The sequence below is a fragment of the Crocodylus siamensis genome, chromosome 1, assembly GCF_052110815.1.
Source record: "Crocodylus siamensis isolate JL-2025a chromosome 1, ASM5211081v1, whole genome shotgun sequence".
Lineage (NCBI taxonomy): Eukaryota > Metazoa > Chordata > Crocodylia > Crocodylidae > Crocodylus > Crocodylus siamensis.
The window spans coordinates 157,623,840-157,644,258 of NC_143395.1; the positions used below are offsets into that span (position 1 = coordinate 157,623,840).

The 20,419-nt window shown below is 46.3% G+C and overlaps 1 protein-coding gene across 2 annotated transcripts in view; it reads right to left on the reverse strand.

Moving 5' to 3' along the window:
* The window catches only part of MOCS1 (molybdenum cofactor synthesis 1), a 63,183-nt gene that overhangs the window by 19,670 nt on the left and 23,094 nt on the right, over positions 1-20,419 (reverse strand). For both annotated transcript variants that reach the window (XM_090046834.1, XM_090046842.1), the window contains exons 4-8: positions 15,422-15,586; positions 10,100-10,161; positions 8,758-8,869; positions 7,180-7,292; positions 5,860-5,970 (exon numbers count right to left, since the gene is read on the reverse strand). In XM_090046834.1, the coding sequence (XP_089902960.1) occupies positions 5,860-5,970; positions 7,180-7,292; positions 8,758-8,869; positions 10,100-10,161; positions 15,422-15,586 (563 nt within the window). The remainder of the gene's footprint in view (positions 1-5,859; positions 5,971-7,179; positions 7,293-8,757; positions 8,870-10,099; positions 10,162-15,421; positions 15,587-20,419) is intronic.

Below are 20,419 nucleotides of genomic sequence, written 5' to 3' on the forward strand. Positions count from 1 at the left end.
GTCTCTGGCGCACCAGCTGGAGGGGCTCCAGGCCACAGTCCAGAGACTGCGTGCCATCAGGGACTGTGAGCAGGAGATAGACTCCTACTGCCAGGCCCTTCTCCCCCGGGAGCCGCAGGGTAGAGCACCGTCTCCCTCCACGACTAAGGAGGACTCTGGGACCTCCCGCTCTGCCCAGGCAGGGGCATGGACCAAGGTGGTCAAGGGCCCGAAGGCCCGCCGCACCAAGGCCGCTCCCTCGCCAGAGCTTAGCAACAGGTTCGCACCTCTTGCAGCCCCAGCAGAGCCTGTTTAGTTGCCAGCTCCTGCAGGCAACCCAGGCTCAACCACAGCTACTGGACCCGCTCCCCCCAAGACAAAGCGAAAGGTATTTCTTGTGGGAGACCCCATCCTGCGGGGCACTGAGGGGGTAATCTGCTGCCCCGACCCCTTAGCCCGGGAAGTCTGCTGCTTCCTGGGGGCCCGCATCCGAGACATTGCGGAGAGGATCCCACAGCTCCTCCGGCCCACAGACCACTACCCCATGCTCCTTATTCACGTGGGCACCAATGACATGGCTTGGAGCACCCCCAGTCAGGTCATGAGGCGCTACAGGGAGTTGGGAGCGGGGCTTAGGGGTCTGGGAGCTCAGGTGGTGTTTTTGTCGATCCTCCCAGTCTCGGGCTATGGGCTGAGGAGGGAAAGGAGGATCCACGTAGTGAACCAAAGACTGCGGAGCTGGTGTCATCGAGAAGGCTTTGGCTTCCACGACCACAGCCCGCTCTTTGGCGAGAGAGGCAGCGAGCTGCTGGGAAGAGATGGCCTCCACCTCTCCCCCCTGGGGAGGAGGCTCTTCTCAGCCAGGCTGGCTGACCTGCTCCACCAGGCTTTAAACTAAGCCCGCTGTGGGATGGGGGGAATACTGCCACTGCTGGCCCACTGAGCAACCCTTGCAAAGCCAGCAGACCAAGGCACTTAAGGGAGCCCACCCCTGCCCCAGCCCTGGCACAATCTGTGGGCAAGGCAAGAGCCCCCAAGGGCACACTTGCCTGCCTGTACACTAATGCCAGGAGCCTGGGCAACAAGCAGAAGGAGCTCGTCCTCCTGCTCAGTGCAAAGAATTATGACGTCATTGGGATAACGGAGACCTGGTGGGACTCCACCCATGACTGGACCACGGATATAGAGGGCTATACCCTGTACAGGAGGGATCGTGTTGACAAAAGGGGTGGGGGTGTAGCTCTCTATGTGAAGGAAAGCTACATGTCCCTGCAAGCTGATGTTGGCGACCAGCATGGACAGCTAGAGACCCTCTGGGTAAAAATTCGTGGGGAATATGGCACAGGGGACACAACGGTGGGAGTCTACTACAGACCTCCCACTCAAAGTCCCGAGCTTGACCAGGAGTTCGCCCGGGAACTGACTGAGGCAGCTTGCTCCAGGACCTTGGTTGTCATGGGTGACTTCAATTACCCGAACATCTCCTGGGAAGATCACTCAGCAAAATCCGAGCGGTCGCAAAGCTTTCTCTGACTCAAGAAGTCTATGGGCCAGTGAGAGGCAAAGCGCTGCTCGACCTGGTACTGGCTACGGGGGACGACCTAATCGGCGACCTAGTGATCGATGGGAAGCTGGGTGACAGCGACCACAAGCTGATCACCTTCACCATCCGCCGTAAAGCTGGCAAGTCAGTCAGCAACACAGAAGTCCTTGACTTCAGAAAAGCCCACTTTGACAAGCTCAAGAGGCTTGTTGGTCAGGCCCTTAGGGACCGTGACCCCAGGGAGATGGGAGTTCAAGAAGAGTGGTTGCTTCTCAAGGAAGCGATCCTCAATGCACAAGCTAAATCTATTCCAACACGGAGGAAAGGCAGCAAGAAGGCACAGCAGCCTTCCTGGCTCTCTAGAGACCTCGCAGACCTCCTGCGGGTAAAAAGGAAAGCCTACAAAGGATGGAGGACGGGATTCACCTCCAAGGAGGATTATTCTGCGCTGGTCCGGTCCTGCAGGGAGCAAACCAGGAAAGCCAAGGCTGCAACTGAACTCCAACTAGCTTCAGGCATCAAGGACAACAAAAAGTCCTTTTTCAGATATTTGGGGAGCCAGAGGAAAAGGAAGGGCAATGTTGGACCCCTGCTAAACCAGATGGGGCAACTGGCAACTGACGCCCAGGAAAAAGCCAACCTATTAAATAGGTACTTTGCGTCAGTCTTTCATCAGTCACATGGGACGCCCATGGGACAGGGAGATCCGGGTGATGGGGATCCCCTACCCTCCATAAATGCTGACCTCGTGAAGGAACACCTTGAGAAGCTGGATACCTTCAAGTCAGCTGGCCCTGACAATCTGAACCCCAGGGTACTCAAGGAGCTGGCCAGAGTCATAGCCCAGCCCCTGGCACATATCTTTGAAAACTCCTGGCGCTCTGGTGTAGTGCCCGAAGACTGGAAGAAGACCAATGTGGTGCCGATCTTCAAGAAAGGGAGGAGAGTGGATCCAGCTAACTACAGGCCCATTAGCCTGACTTCTATCCTGGGGAAGATCTTAGAAAAGTTTATTAAGGAGGCCATCCTTGATGGACTGGCCCAGGGACAGCCAGCACGGGTTTGTTGCGGGTAGGTCTTGTTTGACCAATCTCATTTCCTTCTAAGACCAGGTGACCTATCACCTGGACCAGGGAGAAGAGATTGATGTCCTTATAGGCTCGGCAGTGCTACGTTGGATAGCACTACAGAAGAAAGAGACTTGGGGGTCATCATTCACCACAAGATGAACATGAGCCTGCAACGCGATGCTGCGGCTAATAAAGCAAGCAAAACGCTGGCTTGCATCCATACATGCTTCTCGAGCAAATCCTGGGACATCATTCTCCCCTTGTACTCGGCCTTGGTGAGGCCGCAGCTGGAGTACTGCATCCAGTTTTGGGCTCCACAATTCAAAAAGGATGTGGAGAAGCTTGAGAGAGTCCAGAGGAGAGCCACGCGCATGATCAGAGGTCAGGAAAACAGATCTTACAGTGACAGGCTGAGAGCCATGGGGCTCTTTAGCCTGGAAAAGCGCAGGCTCAGGGGTGATCTGATGGCCACCTATAAGTTTATCAGGGGTGACCACCAGGATCTGGGGGAACATTTTTTCACCAGAGCGCCCCAAGGGATGACTAGGTCGAACGGTCACAAACTCCAGCAAGACCGTTTCAGGCTGGATATAAAGAAAAATTTCTTTACTGTCCGAGCCCCCAAGGTCTGGAACAGTCTGCCAGCGGAGGTGGTTCAAGCACCTACATTGAACACCTTCAAGAGTAAATTGGATGCTTATCTTGCTGGGATTCTATGACCCCAGATGACTTCCTGCCCTTTGGGTGGGGGGCTGGAGTCGATGATCTCCCGCAGTCCCTTCCAGCCCTGATGTCTATGAAATCTATGAAATGAACACTTCTTGGCAAAATTGGCAAACTGTGGCTTTGACCTCACCATGATCCACTGGCTGGGTAACTGGCTCTGCAGGAGGACCCAGACAGCAAGTCAGTCGTTGTGGTGCGCAGTGACCAGTGGGGTCACTCAAGGCTCTGTCTTAGGGCCTATACTTTTTAACATCTTCATCAATGATGTAGACATTGGTGTCAGAAGCAGGCTGGCCAAGTTCACCAATGACACCAAACTCGGGTAAAGCATCCCCTCCTGAGGACAGGAGGGTGATCCAGGCAGATCTTGACAGGCTCTTGAAGTGGGCGGATGAGAATCTGACGGTGTTTAACACTGAGAAATGCGAGGTGCTTTACCTTGGGAGGAATGCAGCATGCTTATAGGCTTGGCAGTGCTACACTGGTTAGCACTACAGAGGAAAGGGACTTGGGGGTCATGATTGACCACAAGATGAACACGAGCCTTCAATGTGATGCTGTGGCTAGTAAAGCGAGCAAAACGCTGGATTGCATCCGTAGATGCTTCTCAAGGAAATCCCAGGACATCATCTTCCCATTGTACTCAGCCTTGGTGAGGCCGCAGCTGGAGTACTGTGTCCAGTTTTGGGCTCCACAATTCAAAAAGGATGTGGAGAAGCTTGAGAGAGTCCAGAGAAGAGCCACGCACATGATCAGAGGTCAGGAAAACAGACCTCATGATGAGAAGCTGAGAGCCACAGGACTCTTCAGCCTGGAAAAGCGCAGGCTCAGGGGTGACCTGATGGCCACCTATAAATTTATCAGAGGTGTTCACCAGGATCTGGGGGAACAGCTGTTCACCAGAGCACCGAGAGGGATGACGAGATCGAACGATCACAAACTCCGCCACAACTTATTCAGGCTGGAAATAAGGAAGAACTTCTGTCTGAGCCCCCAAGGTTTGGAATAGATTGCCACTGGAGGTGGTTCAAGCACCCACTTTTAATGCCTTCAAGACACATCTGGAGGTCTATCTTGCTGTGATCCTATGATCCCTGCTGAATTCCTGCCCCTGGGGAAGGGGGCTGGACTCAATGATCCTTCGGGGTCCCTTCCAGCCCAAATATCTATGAAAGCCACAGAAGGTTGTAGAGGCAAATAGTATAGCTAGGTTCAAAAAGGAACTAGACAAATTCATGGATGACAGACCCATTAATATCTAGAGTGATCTCTAGCCTCTGCCCCCATCATATGCTCTTACTGTAAAGCAGCCACTTTTCCTGCTGTTGGAGACAGGACACTGAACTAGGTCGACCGTTATGATCTGATCCAGTATGACATGTCTTATGTTCTTATCTCACCATGTAAGTGAAAGGGTATGTGGGGTGGGGGCAGCCCCATATTTAAGATGTATGTTTTGACATAGCCTATGACAACCACTTCTGTTTTCCATTCAATTCGTAGTGTAGGTACAATCAGTATTCAGTGACCTTCCTTTCCTGCTTCTTCCATTACATTCCTCACTCTAATCACCTCCACTTTTCTTCTCTCCCCATGACTACCTCCTTCTCCAGCTCTATTCTGTGGTATTACACTGTTCAGCTTTGGCTCCATTATTCCTTCACTCCATGTCTCCACCCAGTTTATTCTATATCTCCAGCTGTGTCATCTTAAATGAGTAAATGCCCCAACATGAGCCCATTGGTCAGTCTAGTCCATATATCAAGACTTAAGCTTTCTGCAGTTAAAAGAAGAAAATTTTGCAAAAACTGATCCACAAAAGTTACATGGATATTAAAATTAAAAAAGAACAGTTTTTTTGTGAAGCAGTTCATGATCTTGAACAAATCTGGGCTACCAGGCTGCTTGGGTGATCCAATATTAGACAGCAAGACACCTACCGTGACACCATCAGGTGGCAGCTTGAGAGAGCCAATTTTTAATTGAAAACTTAATTTTTCCCCTTAGGACTGCCAGCTTCAACGTGGCAGGAAGCTAAATGCTCCCCCTTCCACAGCTGTTGCACAAAACACATAGGCTGCCTTTGAAGAAGAATGCAGAAAGAGATCTTCAGAGTAACCCTGAAATGGGATAGTATTCTAACGGAACAGGAAATCCAAGTTTTCAGCTGCTTACAACCTTTTTACTGTAAGCAATTTTCCTGTTTCATGTTTAAGATGACTTAACATAAAAAAAAAAAACTTAAGTGTGTATTTATCTTCACTGACCTCACAACAAATTAGTCAGACAGTTCAAGTTTACTGTGTTATCCAAACATAACCAGAGGATGGAATACTGGGAAAAGCAAGGTAATGCGTGTCAGAGCCAAAAAAGGAAAAAAAAATATACAAGTTGCTCCAGAAATGAACCCTCCCAGGAAAAAAAAGATACACTGAGGTGGACTTTTCCTGCTGTCTTGTATCACAGCACCATAAAAAAGCAGCAATTCAACCCCACATTTTAGCTGCAAGTAGGTGAAGGGAGTCCCAGGTTGCTACCTACCTTCAGGTTCCCATCTGCTGTTATCCTCAGTCGATTGCAGGTTCCACAGAAGTGCTCTGACATGGAGGTGATAAAGCTAACCTGCCCCTGGAAATCTGGCACCTTGTAAGCCTGCAGAAGTCAGGGAGAAAAGAAATACTAATAAGTTGGGTTTTTTTCAGAAGGCTTTACTAAGGAGCCAAAAACCTAGGTTAAGTTGTTCTGGAGACCCCTCATCTAAATTTGGCTTCCTCCCTCCCAGGGGTTCAGCAATGGAAGACAGAATGGAGTTGGGATCAGGATGGGATAAGAATAAGTTGTCAATCCTGTAATGTCTATTGCCTTATAAAAAAAGAGGTTTTAGTGATTTCAATCTATTTCTCAGTGGGTCAGTGTTCACAGTGCACGGGTGTACACACACACACACACGTGCACTCTGCCTTTAATCCCACCAGCCCATGTGAGAGGCCGAGTGATCCAGTTGCTCTCCTAGTTAAACTTTTAAACCATATTGATACTGGCAGCTGGGGAAAGGGCAAGTTTTGGTAAGCTTATAAATGCCTCAACAAGCCAGAGAGAACTTTATTCAAAGCTATCAGCTCTGCAGCTTTCACAAAGACTAAATTCACCTTGTTGCAAGCCTAAAAAGTCTATTTCTGCTCCTAATTTTTACACGAGTCCTATGCCTTCCATCAATGCAAACAGCATGATTGCAGTAACACCACAGGGTTTCTGGAGAGCCAGAGACTTTGGAATAAGCCACAAAAAATGCCATACCTACCAAAACCTGTCTGCTATGAAGTGTACACACTTCACTGCTCTCTGAAGAACCAAATTTCCACAACATGGAGGAAAAAAGAAATCAATGAGTGGGCATCTACAAAATATGTCCCTGCTCCCTGTGATTCACAGGCATGCTACAAGACTGTTGACATGATGTTGGGTAAATTGGTCCTTACCTATCAAGCATCAGATGAAGATTTTTACAGTCCAGGCTGTTGCATGTCAATATCCACAGAAGTAATGAAGCAATTTACTGAATGGCATGTACAACACCTGTTCAAGTGTGAAAGTATGATTCCTGTAATGGCAATAGTCCTGGATACAGGATTGAAGTCTAGTACTACTTACAACTGACAAAGACACAGTTGGCAAAAGTGCTGTGTTTCTAAAAGTAAAAAATCATGCTTGCTGTTCACAGAGGCTGCATGCATGTACTCTGACCAATGAATTCAAGTTCATTACATAGAGGACTAGGGACCATCATGCCCTTTACCCTAGCTAGCCTGTCTCAATTTCATGAAGCCTTGGATCTCCTTTCACAGTGTTGTCTGCACCCACCTTTGCTGTGCTGGAGGCCTCACAGGGCAGTTTCTCCAACTCAGGCCACCTCTGCTTGATTGTATCCAACATCTCCTTATAGCTCACCATCTTCTTAAAGTTCCACTTGTTGCCTAGGTATAGATCAGTCATTAGGAGTTTTTAAACAGAAAAACACACTCCTTTTCCTTGGATATCTGCTGTCCCTTTCAGTGAACAATACCCGAGGAGCTGTATCAACCTTCTAGACCATAGGTGTCAAACAAAGGCCACACCCAAATCTGGCTTGTAGAAATGGGTCGTCCATCTTGTGGGGATTCCCTGATCTGGAAGATATACCTCTGGACATTCAGCAACACAGTGAGCAACAATAACATTAACCCCTGCAGCTGCTAGAGCTGTTATGAAGGTGAGGCCAACAGCCTGGGGATTAATGCTGCTTGCCCTACCACTGAATTCAGTTTGGTATTCTCACTGGGGATTAAATTATTCAACAGCACTAATCCCCTGGGTGCTGGCCCCACTGATACAATGGCTCTGGCAGTGGTGGAAGTTAATGTCGCTGTCGCTTGCCCTGCCACCAATTTTTTTAATTGAAATGTCTCTTGGGGATGGAATTTTGCAGTGCTGGGGCAAACAACCATGGTATTAATTTAAATGGTTGCCAAAGATACTATGTATGAAGGTGCCACCATTCAGGGGGTTAATATGGCCAGTGCTTGTCTCAACACTGAAGGTGGGTCATCTGGCTCATGAGAAGCCCCATGGTCATGGTCCAGCCTATAGGGGGGTCAAATGAGGTTGACACCCCTGTTCTAGACCATTAAAAAAAAAAGACAAATTTAGCAAAGCCTGCAAGTCAACTGAGCCCTGTTGGGAAGGGTACAGAATTTGGTGAAGGGAAACCAAATCAAAACTTTTTTCTTTTTTAACTCCAACTATATATCTCAAATAAGAAAACTATATACATTTGTCTCTTTAAACAAGGAAAAACCCATTTAAATTAAAACTGAAGTTATGACAGCCTGCCTGAAGCCCTAAATTTAGTATAATCTATTAAAATCATTATGTGACCAAATGAGCAGTATGTTCGCTGCCAAAGTTTTGAAGCCAAATTGGTGAACTGGTAGAAGTTACTAGCCAAGCACTTCGAACCAGAGTTTGCTGAGTGCTAAATCAGCTTTTGCAAATGCAGAGGGAATATTTTCTTCAGTTTATTCAGTACAATAACTAGCTCATTCAAAGTTGAGAAATCAAATTGGAGTTGAAAAGGCAATTTCTTCCAAAGTATGTATAAAAATGAGGTGCGAGAGCCTGAGATAATGTACATTTTACTGTTTTCTAAACAAAAATATGTAAACAGTTAAGCATCTAAGTAAACATAATGTTAAACTACAGTCAGCTCAAATGAGCACGAGTGATACCTCAGCTGACATTCTTTCCAGTTTTGGGCACCACGCTTTAAGAAAGTTGTACACAAACTAGAGAAGAGCAACAAAAACAGTAAGAGGTTTAGGAACCATGTGTTCTAAGAAAAAAATTAGATGAAACATATCCCGTTCCTTCAGAGAAGGGAAGACTGAGGACATGAGTACTCACCGTCAAAGGGCATGTACTCTATGAACCGTACATCTAGGGGCAGATTCTTTGTGAGGTCCACAAAGTCCAGCAGCTCGTCTTCATTGAGACCTCTCATCACTACGCAGTTCACCTGGAGAAAAAACCCAGCAGCCTGAAACCACTCTGTACAGAACCCAATGACCTCATCTTGTACAAGAAGACTCAGTGCCCTTAGGCAAGGTTAGGACCAGGGTATACAGAAACATCACAGCATCTCCTTCAAAGGAAGTGTTAAGAGATGTCAGGAGATTTAAAATGATGCAAGTGATGACATATTATCTCATCCCTCATTCTGACTGGCTCCTTTGCTATGGGTGTCCTCCTCAGCTAACTGTTCTAGTTTTACTTTGGAAGATGGCTAATGTTTTTTCAGCTCTGCTTTCCATAAAACATATAGAAATATGACAGGATGGCTCATCCAGCAATGTTTTCTTCTGGGGTGCATACAACATTTGATAGGGTTCATATCTCATACTAGAGTAATGCTGACAGCACTCTATAGTGAAAGCAAGCTTGACTACTAGAAATGCCAGGCTCCTGAAAAGTTTAAACTGAAGCCTTTCCTGATAGCTGTACTCCCACAGAGTCTCAGGTCCTCTTGCTTGTATCACTGATGATGCATGCTGTAGTTTTTCTTAGTAAGATAGATTTGTCTGGCAACCGTTGATCCTTCCAGATCATGGTGTATGCGTGAGAAGTCACCCGGACCTTCAACACGCATGCCTAGGCAGGAGTTTTGGAGGAGTGGAGGCTGCCCAGACCTTCCACCCTCACTTTAGGTTACTGAGACAGAATCCAAAGGCTAGACTGAGTCCAGACGTTTGGTGCCTCCACGGCTCTATTTGTATAAGCATCTGGGAATTGAACCCAGGTCTCCTATGTGGCAGACAAGGATTCTACTACTGAACCACAGCGCACTCCAAGATAAGACTTATATGCTCAACAGATTGTAATGCCCATATTTTCAAGCACAGGTATACTCAACTTTAAATATTTATCTTGTTTCTACAATCTAAAGCTATTTATACTAGATGATGTTCCAGTAGCCAGTGAAAGGGAAATGAGTCAGAGCTGTAGCTCTGAACAGAGAACAGCTGAGTCAGTTACACAAAATGACAAAGTGGCATCACTGTAAACAGCCTTCAATAATGCAGAAAAATTCCTTAAATATCAGCAAGAAAAAAATGCTAACTCTTAATGGAAGAGAAACAAAACCAAAAACAGAACAAGAAAACCAGACCAGACCAAAGAAACCTACAGAAGTAAGGTGCGGTAGGTATCACAGAATGAACCTAGGTGATTACAAGCTGAATGGACTTACCTTGACTGGATTGTACCCAAGTTCAATGGCTTTGTGAATTCCTTCCATTACCTTGTGAAAGCCTGAAATGCAACAAGAATAAAGTCTTTAGATGACTGGGACAGAAAAGAACTGGTTCCAGCAGATTGATCAGTGGACTGTGAATCAAGAGACTGGTTCTGTTGTCAGCTTCTCTGCAAACAGAAATTTTCATCTTATCTTTTTATTTTATACCCCACCCTATCCAAAAGGCTCAGAGCAGCTCATGCTGTCCTTATGAGAGGGCACTAAATGGACCCAATTTGCGTAGCATAGCCAAACAAAGGCTGAGGGGACAGGGCTGCTTTCTATAACTATACTGGAAGGGGAAAGAGCTATGTACGCTAAGTGACAATGCTGGTACAAGAAAAACTTCATAAAAGCTGGCCAGAAATAAATTTAGGATGGAAGTCAGAGGAAGGTTTTTAAGACTTCAGTGCAGTGAAGTCCTGAAACACCCTTTCAATAGGGGAAAGTGGGGATAAAAACCCAACGTTAAGATGGATCTTCCTCAGCTTATCTAAAGAAGTATATAGTTAGTTTTTGAGGTAGCTGGGGACCTGACTCATGATCCAAGAGGTTCATTTCATGCCCATGTTTCTAAATTACATAAGGCCAGATTTTTAAAGGTATCCACACACCTCACAATACAGTAGCACCTTTTTGCATCTGTATGTGACCAAACCTCTTTCAAATGGCTTTCAACCTTTCTGTGCTTCAGTTCTGCTCATTGTTTTACCATTTTATACAAGGTGAGCATGTATGAAATGTTTCTAGATTTGGGGAAGGAAAAGTACTTAAATATTGCTCCTCTTCCTCCTTCCATTTACCTTTGCCTGGTACATAACAAGCATGACACACAAGGGTGTACAGAAGGGAAGTAGAAGATATAGGTCCTACAATCCTTCCTGACCAACATATACAGCATCCTTAATGCCTGACCTTGAAAGAATGTGTGACATTCTGATTAAGTGATTTTTCACACTAAACATGGCCAGGAAGAGACATTAACTGAAACATCTATTTTCCCTAGATCTAGGAATTTTGTACTGAAAAAAGGGGACTGAAAAAATAAGACTCCAGGTATCATATCATCCTGTCATATTATGCACTAACATTACTGATATGTCATGAACTAATATACAAATAAGAAAAATCCTCATAAAATAAAATATCAATACTAGGCTTCAAAATTTCAATTAAAAAAATCTGAAATATAAATACTTCAGAAATGATTTTACAGGGATTTTCCTATGGCATGAAATTTTCAAGGATGAACATGCAAGCTGGTCATTATCTCCACCATGCTCCCTGATAGGTTCTTAAACAAAGCAAATGTCTGTCCCTTACGTTCCATTGTGAATGACCCCACATGAAAATTCCACTTTCCAGATATTACCTCAATAAAAAGTGGTTTGAGCTTTCAGAAGGCTGTTATCCTATTTTCTTCAGGATGATGAAGAGAAAAAATATGATGAACTATAGGCTAATTTAGACTGTCACTATCCAAGGACAGATATTCTTCACTAGGCCATCCCATGGGATATGGAGGTAGGAATGAACTGAGAGAACATGTTTGTCTAATGCACTTTCATACATAAGGATGCATCTACATGTGCCATTAAGGCAATGTGATAAATTCTCAGGTGAAGCATCTGCATGTGCACCTGGGACCACAGCACTTCTGGCTGGGGCAAAGCAGCCCTGGGCTGGCAGGTGGCAGGGCTGGCTGTGGCACGAAGATGCTGAGGTCTGGGGCATGGCAGCATGCAGCCCCTGTACTTTAGCACCCTTGTACCCCTGCCAGCCTCTGTCAATGTCTACACATGTGTTTCAGAGCACATAATTACTCCACTATATGACTGTACTGTCCCCATCATGGAATAGGGATTATAACTTCTAATCATATACTATTTGAGACAATATATTCATGTAATCTTTTTAGGAAAAAGTTTTATAAATAGCTCACAACAGGCCATGGACTATATTAGCAGACCAATCTTATGGGGTTCCCAGAGGCTCCTCTATAGATTAGTAAAGACTAAAGAAAACCACTCTACCCAATGGGACTCTGTGCTCAGTCTAGAAGATCGCATTGAACATCTCTGCAGTGCTTAGTTTCAGTTCTCAAACTGTGGATTATGTCTCCAGATATAACATCCTTGTTAACAGCAGTATATGCAGATGAGAGATAACAGATCTGATTCTCTACCCATCAGCCCTATTTTCTCTCTGCAAGTTTGTGTATACAGAGTCAAGCCCTTACCTCTCTTTAAAAGCGCAAAGCTTCAAGAAGTGAAATGAATCGAGGATTGTTGGGGGTGGAGTAGATCTGGGCAAGGAAAAGTCTGGAGATAAATGCAAGGAGGGAGGGGCAGCAGAAACAAAAGAAAAACATCTAGAGCAGGATATTCCAGAAGTCTTGAGGGATAAATTTCTGAGTATACCCTCTCCATTGATTTGAGATCTAGCAAGGGAATGATATGGTAGAAGGGAAAACTTATTGCAACAGGCTTGCCAGGCTGTAAAAGAGACCCTGTTTGGAAATATTTTAATGAGGGTTATACCAAATAACAAGAATGCACTTTTTTGTAGAAAACAATTAAAATCGAGGCTTCCTGACCAGTGATTTAAATCATGATTTAAATCAGATCCACCCTGAAAAAAACTTGGAAATTTTAACTCCTCATTTCTTCTTGATACATTGTATTGAGAGTCATAGGAATTTCCCTATCTTGCTCTTGCACATTTAGCTCAGCAGCACTCAACAAGAAAAATTTCTCTGTAGCTAGTATCTTTTTTTTTTTAAATATATAAATTATCTGTGTCCCCCAACAACTTCTGTATGCTGTATGTTTCTAATGACTTTCAATCAGATATCCAGAGCTGCTGCTGTGTAATTCAGGAAGCTGCAGGATCAAGTTTGCCCTTTCAGTAACAAAGAAAGGGCATATTTCAATTAAGTGTCTAAAACTGTGCTGATCTAACTGCAATGAGCAAGGAGGCAGAGAATGGAAGAATTCTCTAGTGTGACCCCAATTCCCTGCAAATATTTTCCTGGAACAACTCAACTGGTACAGTTGCCTCATGGTACACTGCTGTGCCCTAAACTGAGGTTGCAATGTCTGTACATGTCATATCTTTATCTGAATAGAGCGCATTTCCTCACCATGAACCAGACACTAAATAGGTACCAACAGAAAGAGGGAAAAAAACCTCTATTCCTCACCTGTCTCAGATATGTACCTGTGCTGAGTCTGGTTGGGGAATATAGCCAAACCTTGGCTCAGTAACCAAGTTCTCAGTATTTTAAAGTCACTTTTCTGCTGCACTGCAGGTTTTTAAATTTAAGACAGGATATTTTAAATTGGTAGTGCACTGCCATCTAATGGCCTGTAGGTAAACTGTTTAAAACTGAAGCTCAGATAAGTTCACAGGCACTGACATATTTATATCTTTAGATGGAAAAATTTGATACTAGATTTTTAAATTTCAGAATGGAAACAAACTTGAAAATGTATTAGGATTCATTTAATAGGCATCTTTAAACACATGACCATGACATTTCATATACACTCTTGGGACATGTCTCTAAAATTTACATTTTGATTTATTATCTTGCAAGTAGCTAGACCACATGGGACAAAATTTCAGTCCTTCCTCAGTGAGTTCAGGTGCAGGCTGTTTTTCCTCATAAAAAGTAATGAATGGAAAGCAATACTTGCTACACATATGACTGATACAATTCAACCATGACTTTAGGAGACTAATTACATTGGTCACATTAAACTTCATTCAGTCTCTGTGACAAAATAATTCATAGCTGCTTTTCTGGGACAGTCAATGCTAAGTCAAACAAGGCCATTCTGATACCTATCCATTAGACTTGGACTGAACTACTACTACCAGTCTTTTCTAAGAGAAAAGTGAAAATCAATTAGACATTTTAAGTGGTTGCATAAGACACTGTGCTGTCCATTGGGTGGGCCCTTAATGCAGGCTTTACTGGAGACAATGAAGGAGTGAAAAGATTTTTATTCTGAGAGAAACAAACATTCTTAGAATTTAAGAATAAAAAATGAGTATGGCAAAAACAGAGGTGGTAACGAGGAAACATGTCATCAGCCAACCCAATCACCAGTAAGCACGGGTTCTCAACCTGAGCTGCAAGCAAACTGCAGCACAGCTTAGCCACCCTCTTCTTCTTGGGGCACAAATGATTAGAGGTTCTTACCAATTTTTTTCTTCCAGCACAGGGGCTTAGCGAGGAACAAGTTGACAATCACTGATCTAGATGAACTGATGTTAGGTTTTGTAGGAGGGCAGAAGGCGATTGAGGGGAGAAGCCTGTCACAACCAGTTACTTGGTATTTTTGTTTTTTTTTTTTGATAGGAGGGCAGACAGCATTTAGCAGGAGACCAGTCAGACTTCATGTGCAGGATTTACAGCAGGGGTGCCAAGTTCTTTCAGCCCCATTGGCCCACAAAACCCTTCTCCTTTCCCCTCCCTCAGCATGCCTGATCCAGCAGCTACTCCAGCTGGTCTGGGACTGCACTGTGTGCGGCACAGTCCAGAGTAGCAGGAATGGGCACTGTGCGGTGCAGTCTGGCCGGAGCAGCAGCTGCACTGCACATGGTGGCTGCCCTGGCTGAACTGTGCTGCACATGTGCCCGCCCCAGCCACCCCAGGCCTGTAAGTTCTTCATGCAGCAAAGGTCTTGGACTGGCTGGAGCAGCAGCTGCATGCCAAAGCAGGCACTGTGTTTGGCACAGTTTAGCTGGGGCACTCACCGTGTGCTGCTGCTCTGGCCAGACTGCTCTGCACACTGCATCAGTTCCAGTGCTCTGGGATCTCTGTGGGATGCTGGAGAAGCTGGGGGGACACAGAGGAAAGCGGAGGATGTCTGTGGGCCTGAATCAGCCTGCACCATGGGTGAGCCATGCCCTCTGTGGGACTGATCAGACCGTAGGGCAGCACTGGGGGCCACAGAGCAGATCTGGTTTGTGGGTCAGATGGTTGATACCCCTGACTTACAGGATTCAAAAGATTCTCACAAATAACCAGCAGTCACTTAAGGTTTGGCAAATGCAGTTAGGAGCCTACCAAATACCAATGACTTGAATGCAAGCCGCTATTCATAGGTAAGCAATCTTGACTCTAACCATTTGTCTGGAGAAAGTGTAGATAGGATGGAAGAGCCAACCAAACTCAAGTCAAGGTGAGAACTTTTTATGCTAGTTTTAGAGGACAGACAGACAGACACTAACCAAGTTTATATAAAGTAAAAAGAAGAATACTGGTACCTTTCCTCCGGACAATGAACTCAAATTTGGCTGGAACTAGAGTATCCAAGCTGATGTTAATGGCATCCAGACCAGCCTCCTTCAGCCGGGGCAGCAGCCTGGCCAAGTTAATCCCATTCGTTGTGACAGCAATGGTTTTTATCCCTTCTATCTTGTACAGTTGAGCTAGGAAACAAAAGAATGGCAGCACATTTAAAAGGAAGGAGCCAAATCAGAACTTGGGCCAAACCCTGTAGAGAAGGGAATATGCAAAATGGTGCAGAGGAGAAAACTAATTTGTCCTCTGAGCAGTTAGGACCCTGAATGCTTCCTTCTACAGAGTCTATCTGCACACCTACTTACTGTTTCATTAATTATAGATTGACAGAGAGTGATCTCCTTCCTACCAACAGCTGTTGGAGTCTGTTGACAACAAGCATGCATACAAGCTGGTCTAGGGGAGGCTGCAGAGTGGGTGCAATTAAACCTCCTTTAGCTTTGCAGTGCACATGCACTGGCCTCTCTGAGTTCATTGGCTTGTCCGAGTGGTTGCTGGCAGAACCCAGGGGGTGAATGTTGCTACTGCTCACTCCCTCAAACCTTATGCCTGCTGCTGTTTTTGGCAGCAGGGAAAAAGCTGAGGGTGCAGGTGGAGAACGACATGACCAGTGACAGCGCTCCCCCCTTGGGTTTTGGAGGCACAGCAATAAGCTGTAAACTCAGACAGCTCACTGCACATGTGCTGCACAGCTCCCCAGGATCCTCCTTTGAGCATGCAGGTATTTATGCTTCCCTCTCTCTCTTTCAAGCTGTACTTTTTAGATTAACAGTGTCACATACGCCAATTTCTAGCAGTATTAAAAAAGCCAAGTGTGTCATGCAGAAGTGATTATAGATATTTGATCCAAATGCTTAGGCTCTGGATTAACCTTGCTCTACATCTATTAGAAAAAGTTTGCACTTTAACATTGAAGGAAGTCCTATGAACACATTTAATCTGCCCTCACTTCTGGCATGAGAGAAAGAGGTCTCATGCCTGGGTCTGAAAGCTCAATTTCAACTCTAATAGTCTCTTTTTAACTATTACTTTTATCATGATGCCGTTCCACACTATTTTGGGTCCCGTAACTATATCCAGATACTGGACTGCTTGAATTTATATAGCGCCTTTTACCTTATGAAGTTTTTACAAAAAAAGAGTTTTAGTTACCTCCGAGGGGAAAAGTAGCAGCTATATGGCAGCTCAAGGAAAAACTTCCCAATAACTGAAGCTAGTCAGCAAGAAATGCTGAGACTCCCCAGGCAACCAGGGAGCCAGCAAACAGGGCTGCAAACAGGGGAAGCAGTTTACAGGCATTTCGCAGGCCAGTTCATGGGTAGTAGCATAGCCTATTACCACATAATTGCTCTCGGCCATGGCGGTGACTCGTCATACCCACAGGCATCCTGCCATCACTACTAAGACCTTCACCCAGACAGAGCCCGAGGCCTTGGACTGCAGGGGCTGCCTGGTGTGGCTGCTGAGAACTGAGCATGGGGGCACCCCCGCTTGTGGGGTGTGCTCCCTGGTGGAGCCTCTGGAGGGCTGGGTACAGGAGCTTGAGGAAGAGATGCGTCAGCTGTGCACCATCAGGGCCCATGAAGACTTCATTGATGGCTACTGCCAGACCCTTCTCCGGAAGAGGGAAGAAGAGACAGAGATGGTAGCTAATGTGATGGATAACCAAGAAGATCTACCCGGAGCGACTTGGAAGACAGTCACTTCACACTCCAGGAAACCCAGGGCCAGGGCTGCTCCTCCCCTGGCCCTACACAACAGGTACACTCCCCTCCCCACACAGGAGGCAGCTCTGATCATGACACCAGGAGAGGAGAAAACCAAGCAGCTTGTTGCCTCCCCCAAGAGGTGGCGCAAGGTGGTGGTGGTAGGGGACTCTCTCCTGCAGGGCACTGAGGGACCCATTTGCTATCTGGACCCCCTAATCTGTGAGGTCTTCTGCCTCCCAGGGGTTCACATCTGAGATGTAACAGAGAAGATCCCCAGGCTTGTCCAGCCCTCTGACTATCCCATGCTCCTCATCCATGTGGGAACTAATGACACAGCCAGGAGCAATTCAGACTGGGTCATGAACGATTGCAGGGCTCTGGGCTTAAGGGGTTGGGAGCTCAGGTAGTCTTTTCTTCTGCGCTCCTTGTTGTCCCAGAAGGGAAGGATGCATTGAGGAAGTGAACTGGCAACTCCAATGCTGGTGCCATCGAGAAGGCTTTGGATTTCTTGACGATAGTGCACACTTCAGAGAAAGAGGACTCCTGGGAAGGGACGGCATCTGCTTCACGAGGAAAGCTAAGTTCCTGTTCGCAGCCAGGATGACCGATCTTCTGGACAGGGATTTAAACTAAGGCTGCTAGAGGATGGGGATACACATATTCGGAGAGCCACTCTTGCAGGAGCTGAGGGAATAGTTCTCCATCAGCAGGAAGGGAAGATGAGGACCTCAGCAGCAGGACCCAAGTGCCTATATACTAATGCCAGGAGCATGGGGAACAAGCCAGAGGAGCTAGCCCTCCTACTCTCCAGTGTGCATTATGATTTAGTAGGGATCACAGAGTCCTGGTGGGACTCCTCACATGACTGGAGTATAGCTATACAGGGCTATACCCTGCACAGAAGGGACCAGGTGGGGAAAAAAGGTGGAGGCGTTGCTCTCCATGTGGAAGAGCAGTATACCTCTTTGGAGGCCAACATCAGCTCCAAAAATGAACAGCTTCAAACCCTGTGGGTCAAGTTGGGGGACGGGGTGTGTGGTCAGAGAGACCTAACTGTAGGTGTATACTACAGACCACCAAACCAGGGGGAGGAACTCGATCTGGAGTTCACCCAAGAACTGACTGAGGCTGCACATACATGCGACATGGTCGTCATGGGCGATTTTAATTATCCAGACATCTGGGAAGTACAAAGCAGAGCATCAGATCAGGCAGGGAGCAAAAAGTGTAGCAGATAAGGTAAGAAAAATAGGTGCATTCATGGCAGATGCAAGGCTAATTTGTGGCATGTTTGCCCAGAAAGTTGGCTCCCACCATCCTAAAGTATATGCAGAAATTTCTACAGGAGCTTGAGATATAAATGGTTTCTGACTTAATGACTACCATGGATCCGGGTTTTCCATTTGCCATGGAAAAACACAGTAAAACTCAGATTTTTTTTTTTTTTTTTCCATTTTCAGGAGAAAAGCCTGGATTTTCTCCTTTAAAAGGAGAAAAATGTGGGAAACAGTGCATTTGCCCTTGCAGGCTGGCAGGAGCGGGAGGAGGGCAGTCACGCAGGGGGGTGCTATGCACATATGTGAATGTATACATGCACATGGCCACCAGGCAGCCTGAAGAGCAGCTCCCTGCAGGTAAGTTTGGGGGCAGAGCTGCCTAGTCTGGGCAGTGCACAGGGCTTGGGGCCCAAGGCTGGAATGTGTAACCACAGGGCCAAGGTGGGGAGCAGGACAGATATGCAGGCAGCTTGTCCAGGGTGTGGGGGAGCTGGCTCCCCCCACAATGTGCGTGTTCCTAGAGAGAACCTAGGGGGTATGTGCCCCACAGATTTGTGCACAGGGCAGGGTTAGGTGTGGACTGCCCACTGCAGGCTTGGGGTCCCTGCCCTCCCCCCAGCACCAGGACTGACCCAGTGGGTGGGACCTGGCACTGCAGAGCAGAGTGGGGCTGGGTGGGGAAGCTCAATGCTGCTGCTGCGAGACAAGCGCTACCACAGCAAAGTGCCTCCTGCCCACAGTGGGATGCATAAGTCTGCACTACCACCTCTGTAGCTGCCGAGTGGACAGGGAGTGCCTCGCAATGGTGGTGCTTGGCACCAAGCTTTCCTGCCCAGCCCCACTCTGCCCTGCTGTGCTGGGTCTCACCTGCTGGGCTGCGGAGGCCCCTGGGGGGAGGACAGCAGGGTGGGGGGCCCGGGCCTGCAGTGCTAAGCCGGCATATGGGCTCTGCCACCCATGGGGGAAATCAGGCTCTGTGCTCCTGTGGACAGCAGCCGAGGTTCAGGCACTGCTGGGAGCGGAGGGCGGGAAGAGGGAGGCAGCAGGCTGCAGATTTGAGTCCTGGCCCTTTAGCCCTTGCAGCTGGGGGCCCCATCCAGAAGGGCTGAGCAAGTGTGTGTGTGTGTGTGGGGGGGGGGGGGGGGACTTTGGGTGGACAGTGACAGATTTTGGGGGTTTTAACCAGAGAATTTTCAGGTTTTAAATCAGACAATTTGTAATTTTTAAACAATGAAAACCAGGATCCCTGATGACCACACAGTTTAGTGCTAATTCCATGAGCAACAGTGACACAAGTTTTCGTGTAGTTATAAAGTAGTTCAAAGGGTTTAATATGTTAAGGAAAAAAAAGAGGTATTATTTTACAAATAAGACTAGTCTAGAAGGTGGCAAGCACTAACCACTGTCTTTATTTGTAAGGTTTAACATCTAGTCTATGTGGAAGGAAGTCACTGCCCATATCAGATCACATCACATTGCATCATGTCACAAGGCTTTTTCCAAGCTTAGCAATGCTGTCGCATCAATCAGGGTTACGTAATATAGAGACTGTTTCTGACAAATCATTTGTCAAATTATTATGAAAATAAAAATTAACCTCCTTTATTCTCTCTAGGTTTTCCCTCCCCTTCCTCCTTCCTTAACATTTCCTTTCTTTATAATAGTTTCTTCATCTTTGAGCAGCATTTAGAGGCTGCTTATTGGCATGAAAAAAAGAAAAAAAAAGAAAAAGTATTTTACCCTGAGCTTAGATTTAGATGGCTTCAGATAGCTTTAGATAGGCTCAGCTTTAGATAAATGTGCCAAAAATACTCTGCTGAAGTATGTGAGCTATACAGAGACTGGGGAGCTGAGTTGAACTAGCATACTCCTCTTCTGGTAAAGCACTGGGGTTTTTTTCTGTCAGCAGCCAGAGTTTATTTGAAAAACTAGAGTTATTTTGCCATGAAGTCACCTCTTCCTCCTTTGCAGAGAA